This window comes from Saccostrea echinata, unplaced genomic scaffold (assembly GCF_033153115.1).
Source record: "Saccostrea echinata isolate AGI-Se365-2 ecotype Australia unplaced genomic scaffold, CSIRO_AGI_Sech_v1 ptg000023l, whole genome shotgun sequence".
In the NCBI taxonomy this organism is placed as follows: Eukaryota; Metazoa; Mollusca; class Bivalvia; order Ostreida; family Ostreidae; genus Saccostrea; species Saccostrea echinata.
This window is the reverse complement of record NW_026889772.1, coordinates 12,377,223-12,389,708: the sequence shown is the minus strand read 5'-3', so window position 1 is coordinate 12,389,708 and position 12,486 is coordinate 12,377,223. Positions and strand designations below refer to the sequence as shown.

The 12,486-nt window shown below is 31.7% G+C and overlaps 1 protein-coding gene across 1 annotated transcript in view; it reads left to right on the top strand.

Moving 5' to 3' along the window:
• Positions 1-538: 538 nt before the first annotated feature.
• LOC133191488 (eomesodermin-like) overlaps positions 539-12,486 on the top strand; it is a 34,696-nt gene continuing 22,748 nt past the window's right edge. The window contains exons 1-2 of the mRNA XM_061327239.1: positions 539-1,722; positions 8,738-8,892. Coding sequence (XP_061183223.1) covers positions 1,097-1,722; positions 8,738-8,892 — 781 coding nt within the window. The 5' untranslated portion in view covers positions 539-1,096. The remainder of the gene's footprint in view (positions 1,723-8,737; positions 8,893-12,486) is intronic.

Sequence of the window (12,486 nt, the reverse complement as noted above, 5' to 3'; positions counted from 1 at the left end):
TCTTTTTTATTTGTTCATATTTAGCAGTTTTCTTTTCTGATGCATCCACCTTCTTTTACAAGATACATGTATTAAAATAAAATAGTTACCCCTCGTTAATTAGAACCTTTACTGTTCAAGGCACGTACCTTTATGCGGTGTGGTGTAAATACTAACTGAGTGGGATTCTTACTAGATAAAACATTTCTGTAAGATGCAAGCCTAGCCCAATAATGCGTAGTGTCTTGTCTAAGAAAATGTAGATTGTACTTCTACAATTTTTATAAACTTGAGTACATCAATATAGACAATTCGAAGAAATTAAATTTCCTTAAAAGTATTTTTAAATTGCTTTTGGTAAACAATGCAAAAACTGTATCGTTTTTGGTGGGTGTTTTTACGGCATTGTAAATCCGCGACAATGTTTCTTTTACAACGACACGGTAACTTTGAAGCTCTCCTATTGCGGTGGTTTTCATTCATGAAAAAAAATCATTTATATTTCTAGTACCCCTAATGAAACTCAAAATGCCAGAAAAAATGTTTGACATCTGCTGAATGCAATGTTTCCGACCGAGAAACTCATTAGAACTGAATGTTTATCACGATTTTTGGGTCCGCCGATTAAATTACTGAACAATGTTCTACTGAAGCGAAATGAACGCGTGCGATTGACTGGCATGATCCTTTGACCAATCAGAGCACGAGCTTGCGTACACTTTTCTGCCTTTCACTGGAAATAATCATAATTACCTATAAGTATCACCGCAGTTCTTTTGTTGTCTTTTCAAAACATTCCCAGGTATATCAGCTGGCAGTCGAACCAAATCGTTGATGTAGGTAGCAAAGATTTTTTTTGAAAAATTGACAGAAAATCAGGACCCAGTGATCAACTTGTTGCCTAATTTGTTGTATAGATACGTAAGCGTGTAGTTCAAGTTGTGAGAAGTAGTTCCTCCACAGAACCTGTGATGAGACTATTGGTGTGATAACATATATTTACACTTCTTTCAGTGAAGTGCAAACGGTGCAAATAAGATAATTTCTAACCGCGCGGTATTATTTAGCGCGAAAGAAGGGTAGAAACTGAGAACAGATAAACCGGCGTGATAAAAGGATGGCAAATACTGTGAATTTTAACAGATACAGTGACCAACAAGGGGACATATATGACGCACAGAGCGAATCCTGCCACACATCGGAGTCGCAGTTTCCGATCCTATCCACTCTGAAGCCTTACTATTGCCAGGATTATCTTCCCCAGGACACCGTCCAGGAATCAACATCACCTATCACTCAGTATGGACAGCATCCTTTGGACAATCAGAGCCGGGATAAAAATTTTGATGAACCCGATTCTTTAAATCCCGTATCTACGGGCTATACTCCTCCTCGGGAGGGGCCTGGGGCCAGTTATGCCTGCCTGCAGCCAGTGGTATCTCAGACTCGCATGAGCGACACTCCGTATTCGCTTCCGTACAGTCAAAACGACAGTTATGGCTACGAAGTGGACCCCATGCATTATTACAGCAACCCCATGTATACTCAGCCCTCCCAACACCAACCCACATCCTCCCCACTCCATATGCCTCCCTCCAACTCGGAGGCAGTCGTGGCTCCCATGCAATCTACCGCATCCATCCCTTCGAATTCTTTTAATCCATGCATCTATTTATGTAACAGAGAGTTGTGGATCAAATTCCATCAGCATACAACTGAAATGATCATCACCAAACAAGGAAGGTATGACGGTTTTCTAAAAAAAAAAATAGATTATTGCATTCGCACTATTTTGTCTCCATCTGCATGTTCACGTTACTCTCCTATACTAAAAGCAAATAAATGAATCAAATGATAAAATAATAAAAGATAATGAATAAATAAACACAATAAAAAATAAATGAAGGAATAAATTCATTTATGATTTAATTAATTGATGAATTAATCAATGGTTATATATGTTTAGAGCAAATTTTATTTTTGCCTTTTTTGGGGGGAGGGGGTGTTGATATTGTTTCCTTTTTGCCATTTTTCGAGATGATACGCAATGGTGAGAGGGTATCTTGTTTATATTTTTGCAGGTCTGGTCACAATCTATTGAATTCAGCTATTTGACATAAATTAGAGATAAACTTGCCAAACTTTTCTTTTTCAAAATGGATTCTTTTTTTAACTATAATACAATTTTTTTTTTTTTTTTTTTTTATTAAAAACAAAACAAAACGAAAAAGTTTTCAGATAACAAGAAATGAACTATCGATTATTAATCATGACCAATTTTTAAAGAATTGGACTCTTATCTCCTTTTTAATGAAAATTTTAGCAATGAATTCCCACAGTCAAGTAAGTCAAAAGATTCCAATGGTTAACTGTGACGCTTCAGTTCGCCTGAATACCTTAGTTAATATAATTGGGATATTAATGATGAATATATACATATCGTCTTTGGAGAAAAATGGTGAAGTAACTAAAATTTTCCGCAAATATGCATTTTTTCATAAAGAAACTTTTTAATGAACATGAATCAAATTGACTTCTTAAATAGGAATTTCTAAGAACTAAATCTTACCAAATAGCAGGTTTTAGATGCATGTATTTTGAGCACTTTTGCAAAATTAAATTTTACAAAAAATTCATGATCGAGATTTTTTTAGAATACCACCACAAAATCTATTTTCTATTGAAGAAAAAAAAATAAAACCACACAAACACCTTAAAACTTAGGAACTTAACTTGTGATTGCGCACACTAATATTCATAATTTTTGGAGAGCTGGGTAGATGAATTATTAAAGTCAGAAAGTGATGGGGGAAAATGAAAGCAAGATAGTATTCCATATATATAAGATAGTATTCCATATTCTAGTATGTAGATCATATAAAACCTTGTCTGATAAAAATCGTGAATATTCAGCTTATTTACGTTGAATGAATAAATTAATTGAAAGGCGCGAATCTTCTTAAAAGAAAGGTGTTACATTGCATTAAATTGTCTTCTTAGTTATGGAAAGAGGAAACAAATGACCTATATATATATATATATATATATATATATATATATATATATATATATATATATATATATATATATATATATATATATATATATATATATATATATATATATATGAAGAGAGGAACTAGTAGTTAGTTATAAAAACTTGTTTCCAATCCTTTTGATTTACTCAATAAAATATGTTCAAAACAAAAGTATAGGTGCGTCGGGATGCGTAAGAGGAGCGGCCAATCTCGTACAAGCTAGCGTTTTTTCAAAAGTATCTAATAATTTATGACGATATATTAAAATTTTGATCTTCTGTTTACATCTAAATTAATCATTCGAATGTCTTTCTTTCCTTTTTTTTTTTAATTTGAAAATATTCTTCAAATTAATATAAATACATGTGTTTGAGAAATAATATTGTCTTAGTTTCTTGTACATCTTCATTATTTCTATTATTTATTTATTCTTATTTATTTATTTATTTATTTATTTATTTATTTATTTATTTATTTATTTTATGTTGATGTCTTTGTTGTTGTTGGTAGAAAAGATATAAATAACACTTCCCCTATTTATTTCTGAGTATGGAAAGTTCAAAAGCTTTATTTTGTTTTCGTGTTACATGCACGTGTACATGTTACATGCGAGTATACTTGACATTTCCGCGAATTGATTGACATTAATGATTCCAATGGTTAAAGATATATGCGGTAAGAAAGAAATTAAGAACAAAAATGATTACCTCGGCTAAATGTAAATGTTCATATTTAGATTGTTAATTTTTTTGATACTTCACGGGAAATTTGTGATTCCGAATTCTGTTGTAGTATGCTCGTATATATATATATATATATATATATATATATATATATAACTTTCATAAAACTTTTATAGCAGTAACAATTTTAAAGAAATTGGATATATCCCTAGGAAACTTTGAAAGATTCGGCGTAAATGAAAATGAACAAAAAATCTAAAAGCGATACAGGAGAAAAGAAAGGAGATAAATGCAGAAAAAACTCGTATCTTATAATCTATAAAAACAACACAAAACGCCGTTACTGAATAAGTCAAATATTTTGGAATCTTTTGTAAACAAATCTATAGTAGCTAAATGTCATATAAACATTATGCCTAATGTTTTCACACAGATCAAGAAATAAATAGTCCCAAATAAATATGTTTTCTTACCTGGGCTAAAGCATGCATTGCTGTTCAAACTTTATAACTTTGATTCCATTTCTCTATTAACGGTTGATGATCATATCATGTTAATATCATTCTAGCGAAAGCGTCATAATATGCTACCCATTCTAGCCCGACTGAGATTTTTCTTTGATAGAAAATCTTTAGAAAATTTAAATTTTTCATTTGTTAGACCAATTATTGAATATGCAGACATTGTAAAAATATAACAAACGGTCTATCTGATAAATTCGGGGGGAAAATTATAGAGACAGCTCGCGAAGTCACAGGTGCGACAATTGTTTTGATATTGATTGTTTGAGTTGGATACTTTGCACAAAAGAAGAAGAAACACACACACACACACTATAATCAAATTCCAAACTATGGTGTACAGAGGTACTCCAGATTACAAAAACAACTAAAAACTTTGCTGTAGCACACTATATGATTCGGGATTTTTTCCCTTTAATACCAATATTTTTAAACATATAGTATCATTGTTAACAACATTCAAAAGATTTGAAACTTATCAGACTCCTCTTTTGGAATAATTGTACAATGGCCGTATTATTCTATTTGAAAGTTATGAACGTATATCCCCTGACTTCCTCCCTAGAATGTTCATATCTGTATTTGCATTATTTTATGAAAACTCATCGAATATTTGTTGATTTATTAGTTCTAATTTAATTTGGAATATCTTATTTCCGAATCCTGTTTACATTATTCATTGCGTATATAAATGAAATAAAGTTAAAACTACATTTAAAACTGTAATATATATATATATATATATATATATATATATATATATATATATATATATATATATATATATATATATATATATATATATATATATATATATATATATATGATATAATATGGCTACCGATTTAACATAAAATAATTACGCATAAAAACTTTAAGATGTGCTAATGAATATAAGATTTTCTTTTAGTTAAAATTGAGTATATTGATATATATATTTTTTTTTTTGATTTTTTTTTTAATTCAAAAATATATCTGTAGTGATTGCATCGTAACATTTCAGTCTTAAGTGTGTCAAAGTATCGCCCAATGATGCATATACAAATATATGTGATAGGAATCCCTTCAATGCAATGGTTGTCTAACAGTGTGTTCATCTCTTAAGTGGATGCGTCTTTTTTCACACTGTGAGACAGACGTTTTGTATAGACAAGAGAAATTTAAAAATCTCAGAAATTCGCCAGAGAAATTACACATACCACTGTTTAAAACTTTTATGTCTAACCATCAATGAAATGAAAACAAAGAATGCACATGTGATTTCAACTGCACGTGAATTATTTATTAAGAAAGGCAGTTCAAACAGGTATATAATAATTTTAAAAAAAACAATATTGATTAATATTCAGAATTTCGGAATTTCCAAAGATATATATATATATATATATATATATATATATATATATATATATATATATATATATATATATATATATATATATATATATATATATATATATATGCACCCAAGATAGCAGACGATACTGGCGACTGGTTCACGTAAATAGAATATTGACAAATTTTAATATATATATTTTCTTTTAGAAATTAATTAATAAATATTTACGATTAGCTACTTTTTAGACTAATTTTGATGCGTGTTTATTTAGAGCAAATCTTAAAGCTTTGCTCATTTATCATTATTTGTTTTTGTTTTGTTTTTTTTTTTAATATGAAAAAGTAAATATAAAATTATATGGCACCTGCATATTTATTGTAAAGTAAAAGATACTTAAGAAAAATACTATGTTTTATTCGCTCAATTTTTACTGCGAATCGCTAATATTTGGGTCTGCATCTCAGAGTGAACTCTAATCTCATAAGGTAAGTTCCGCTGTCAAATAAATAAATGTATGAGTAAATAAATGTGCATATAGATAAAAAAAAATATAGATAAATAAAAAGCCAAATAAATGCATAATATAAATACAGCAGAGCAAAAAAAGTATTTTTAAAGATTTTCTATTAATTCAAATAAGAAATACTGAATTAAGAAAAAAATACAAATGTCTATATTTCTCACTCCTTGATAAAAAAGCAACATTATTTTTCTAGAATTATTATTTTATAATACATGTAATATTTTTAGGGGTGATAATAGAATTACATTTATTGAAGCATTACATTTGGTGTTGGTGGTGGTAGTGGGAAGGGGGAATTGCATGGTGTCACAAACACGCCTTGTATAGACAGACTGAAAAACTTGCATTATTATTTTTCTCCAATGTTGCCATCTATGTGGCAACGCACTTTAAAAAAATTACGCACTTTGAAAAAAATTTTCAAAGTGCGTTAATTTTGGGACAAAATTAACGCACTTTGAAAATTTTTTTCAAAGTGCGTTGAATTTGGGACCAAATCAACGCACTTTGAATTTTTTTTTCAAAGTGCGTTAAGAGTGTACATAATAATTTTTTACCATGTACACACTTAACGCACTTTGAAAAAGTGTGTATAAAACAAAAATTTTGGACTTGAATTTTAGTAATAGACAACATTATTATCCCCTCGCAACGTTTGAGGGGATATAGTAACGGGATTATGTATGTAAGTGTGTGTGTTAGTTTTTCCTGTGCGAAACGGAAGTGACGTAATTTGCATCGAGATTGCAAAATACAAAATAACTTTTGACATGGATGGCATACGTTTTATGCTTAAAGATACTTATCTTTGAAAACAACCAGTATTAACCATCTACTCTGTAATGACAGATATTAACTTTCATTCAAAATCGTAGTCAAAATGCAACGTACCTCGTTGTCTATGATTTCCCGCGGACATGCGTGTCTATATACTGTTTACGCACTTCCTTCATCAATATTCATGAATAGGCTGAATTCTTAATTGCAGATCTTGCTTATTGTTTTGTAATTACAACGACTTATTTAGTAAAACTTTGTGGAAAGTAATTATTTTTTATTACACATCATGTTTCTCAAATCATTTAGTCATTTGTTTCACATAAAAAATCGCGTTTATATAGCGTGTATATCTTTAATTTGATAGTAATAAAATAAAAGATTAGCCACAATACTCATTTGACTGGAACTTTTACAAGGGCACCGCAAAGCGGAGCATTCTGTAAATCAAGGCAGCATTTATATATATATATAGAGAGAGAGAGAGAGAGAGAGAGAGAGAGAGAGAGAGAGAGAGAGAATTTTCATGGTAGAGAAAAATCATAATTGCTCCTTTTTCCATTTAAGTCACATCCACCGAACTTATTACAGACTGAATTAAAATAAAAAAGGAAAGAAATTATGCTATCAAACAATCATTTCTAAAAGACCAATTTCCCTTTTATAAAATTTACGAGAACTGTTGGAAAGAAAACAACCCCTAAAAATCTTTAAAACGTGTATATCTCAGATCCTGAAGTGACATCATCACTGAAAAAGTATTAAACTAGGTTCAAATAATTATTTATCATACCTAAAATTTGCAAGAATATTGACCAAGCCGTGCACATTTTTTTAAAGTGCGTTAATATGGTCGATATTAACGCACTTTGAAAAAAAAAAAATTTCAAAGTACGTTAAAGTGGTCCCAAAATTAACGCACTTTGATTTTTTTTTTCAAAGTGCGTAATTTTTCAAAGTGCGTTGTAACACATCTATCTGATTGGCTCAAACTAGATCACTTGATCAAGTATAAAAAGTCTTATAAACTCGGTGTTTCTATTTTAAGTCTCTAAAAAATTATAAACCTTGCTGTTTCTAAAACTGGAAACGTTCTTCGGTGAACCAGCAATAGTGCTTACGTCACAATAGTCTTTATAAACTGGATGTTTCGAAAAACAGATACTGCAGCTGCTATTCGCAACTGTGACCTCATAATGCGAATGACATAACAATGCCTTATATGAGAAAGTATTCAGTATTAGAAACATAGATTTAAGACATTTCTTATTAACCATAAAAAAATAATAAAACAACTGTAGTCTTTTGATTCGGTACAATCCCTAGAGAAAGCATATCAACCTCGCACTTCGTGCTCGGTCGATATGCATTCTCTAAGGTCTATATCTAGGGATTGACCTCATCAAAAGACTATAATTGTATCATATATGAAAATTTGTATGCACGCATCACGTGGTCTTTAGAAAGTCTCGATTCAGAAATTCATCATTTAACACTTAGTTTTACCGTTTTTACTACTGCTATTAATAGAAATTCAGAAATCTATTTTCGTAAACGGTTTATCACTCTAGAGTCACGTTTGCATTGCACTGGCATCGCTTTTAAGTTGTTTATGAGAAGTTAATACCAACTCTGAATATAAATAATATTTATATAGTATATACATCTGACGCATCTAAATGTTGTTATTATTATCATTCATATTATTGAAACGTTTATATTTTTATCATTATATAACACCCCCCCCCCCTCCAAAAAAATGAGCCTACTATAAGTACATACTTAGTTTCGGTTCAATTCCATTTGAATGGTTACTTAGTCAATAGGATCGATATAATTTCACTGAGCAAATAAAATATAATTTGAATATTTATTAGGAGGATGTTTCCAACGCTACAGTTCAGCCTGAATGGTCTGGACCCTCACAAACAGTATAATGTTTTTGTTGACATGATTCTGGCCGATCCGCATCACTGGAAATTTCAGAATGGCAAGTGGGTCCCGTGCGGACAAGCAGAGCAGCTTTCACAAAGTAAGTGATACCTCCCCCCCCCCCTCCCATCCCGTGACTTGCTGGGTTACCTTATTTTATTATATAGATGTAGATTTGGTGGTATTTAAAGTACTGCTTTCTTAACCCATTAAATTCTTTCACCCTTCAAGGACAATATAAAAACCTCGGCAATAAAGCCATGTAAGTGACAGGTAAAGTTTTTGGTACTATGTAATCATATTAGTGTAAGTTGTTCTGAAAAAAATCTTATTTCATTGACCTTAAGTTCAGTTCCTTTGTACGGTTTGAAATGTGTGTAGAAATGTGTCGTCTAAATGTAAGTGTAAATGTTTACATTTCATTACGTGAGTACGTTGTGAGTACGGATATGGCGGATTGTTGCGGTATGACACGGAAACATTGTTCAGATTGCAAAGGAGTAGAAACGTTGTTTATGGAGCGGGTACGGAGAATGGCGTGTCTGCGGTATTTGGACGGATTGTTGAGCGGTATCACAACAAATCTTGCGGTATGTTGACAGAAAAGATTCCGGTGTTGTTGGAAGCAATGCAGTGAAAACGAACGTTTTTATCCCGGTTCTGGATTGCGATTAGAGGAAGGCTCGACCCACCGCAGGGCACTTCGATGAATCAAAATAAAAAAAGAAAAACTTAGAAAAGAAATAAGGAAAAATAGCATGAAAATAATTTAAAGATAATTGAAGTAAGGAAGAAAGGAAAAGACGTTTTTCCCTTTCTTTCTATTTGATCATATCCGTATAGCAATCTTTATTCAGTTTAAACCAGATTCGACGTATTAGTATTTCTTATCCCCCCCCCCCCCTTAAAAAAAGAACAACAATAAAACCAAAGAAAAAAACAAACAAGCAACGACGAAAAAACAATCGGCCCAGTATGAATAGTTCCTTTGTTTAATTCTGAAATGTTTTAATTCTATACAATAGTTCATTTACCATTTTATATTTAATGTAACTATTATTTTACTACAGTTGACTAATACACCAATCTACTTACTATGAGGACAATAGCAAGTTTATTGACCCACAAGACAGCAGCTATATCCCGAGGCGCAGTAGTTGCTGTCGAGGGGGCAATAAACTTGCTATTGTCCTCATAGCCAGTAAATAGGTGTTTTATTATACCGAAGTAGATTTTACTTGTGTCTCATCACGATCCGGATAAAACCAGAAGAGTTCCGATATGAAACGCGAGGGAAATAGAATATTGCCGACGAATAGTTCGGTGACTATTTCACCATAGGAAAATACTATTCAACGATAAAGACTATTTAGAAAAAAATAGCAGGTTTATTCGTTATATCTTTATAAAGAACAAAATTACAGAGGTATAATAAAGTTGATTATAGCACATACTTTAAAACTTTACTACGGAATTTTGATTTACTTAAAAAATTTTACTCGAGAACTTTTTTTCGATTTAGATCGGAGCATCCAGATATCTCAGTTTTCACATCAGTGATGGTTATTTGAATACGTATAAGCATTTTCTCGCTTGACACCAAACTGAAAAAAAAAAAATGAATTTCATAGTAAAAATACTTTTGATTCAATATCGTAGATACTTTGATATTTTAATTCAATTTTTTTTTTAGGAAAAACTCTGATACTTTGATTTACTATACTTAATACTTAATCTTATTGTAGTTAACTTTCGTTTACTATACGGGTGCCCCGAAGCATATATTTTTAAAATAATAATAATAATGTGATGACGTCGTGAGACCGTTACCACCTCTATCTCACGGAGAGTTTCGTAATAAAAACGCATGCGCGGGAGCGTCACCCTACTGACACCGACATCTAACTGCCAGATACCGTCTTTCTTTTCGCCACAGATTCGCTTCACTGCACTGACTCCGTATAGAAAACGTCCTGCCACCGTGTAACCACCGCCGAGCTGAGCTTGGGGGTTGCTGCGATGTCTTAACAGTGTCAATTCGGCATATAAGGTACCGGAATGGAGTATAAGGTATCAGTACGCATTAGAAACTTCCGCAGACAACCTCAGAAAAAAAACAAGTAAAACTGATGCAAAACATCAAATCGGCCGCAAACAAAATTGTGCATTTCAAAAAGTACTTGAGTTCACAATTAAGCATCCAAGGAAAGTACAAGATATTCGAAGCTGAAAGAGAGATAGTTTTTAATTCAGACTGTCTTCAACGCAAAAACTAAATAAATAAATATAAATAAATAAAAAATAAAATAAAATAAGAATAAATGAATAGAAATTTAAGTACGTTTGTTCATCAAAATTGATTCATCGATTTAATAAAGTCAGTGATAATCTTGTCATCAAGATATGAGATCGCATGATGAACCACGTGCTGATACCCTGGACCTTTGTCACGTGAAGACGCCGATGATTTCTGCAGAGTAGACTATGCTATACGGCGCGGTGCAAAATGAAGAAAAAAATATCCTTGTGTGCTGTAGCATATTCAGAACAATTTTTACTTGTTGAACAACTTTTCAATTTTATTCATCATGCACTTTTAGCACTTTTAATTAATTATCCGGAAAATCATAACGATTTACGTTCATATCTTACACACTCCAAGGTTGGGGAGTACCTATTGTAAACTCTTCTTATATAATCATAAATTAATAATTGTCTGAAGAGAAATGAAAATGAAATTGAAATAAAATAACAAAAATTAAGACTTATTTTAAAGCAAATTTTCAAAAAAAAAAAATGTAGTCATGATTTTATACATGTTATCATTAAAAGAATTATTTTTAATTACTGAACTAATAGAGAAATAATGTCTCATTTCCCCATGTGCACTTTCTATCACAACCACAAATAGATCGGCCGCTGCTGCGTAAATTTTTTTCTGCGGTGCTTGCGGATCCTACGGTTTCACAGAGATTCCTGGGTACTCTTCCCGGTTTATGTGGTTGGAACACCGCAAAACTGTATAGGTGAGATTGGGGTATCCCGGTATACTATGTGTGCAAATTGGCATCAACTTGACGGGCATTATTGTTTTTATAGTCCAATGATGTACAACTGAAACTATAAGGGAAAACTTAAAATAACGAATCAATCAGTTTTGGTCAAATTAAAAAGAGATAGAAATTTACGTAAAATCGGTTGTCTACGTGTATACGAGATAAAAAAAAAATATTTACTGGTTATTTTACTCCTATCTAATTATCGCCTCGCATACACGATTTAATTCCAGGCAACTAGGGCTACATGTATGTACACACATACGTCTTTTATAATTCTACATTCGGTGCAGCTGATGCTGAGCAAAACTAAATACAAGTCTCAAAAAAGTTCGCACACTCAGATATATTTATGTCTATATTTTACTGTGCTTTTTCCCTTTCATTTTGCGCATTTCCCCTGTTTAGAAACATGGCATGTTTGTAACTTACAGGTGTTCCTTCGGATAATAATGAATTGGGGGGGGGGGGGATAATACCAGTACGTGAGGATAATACCAGTACACTTTCCTATTACGGAGTTGGTGTCAAATTACCTATCATTGAAATGTGTCGATTTTTTTTTCTTCGACTGTAAATTATTACATGTCAAGAGAATGATGAGGATCGCACATTTCTTCACATAGATACAGGGGGCT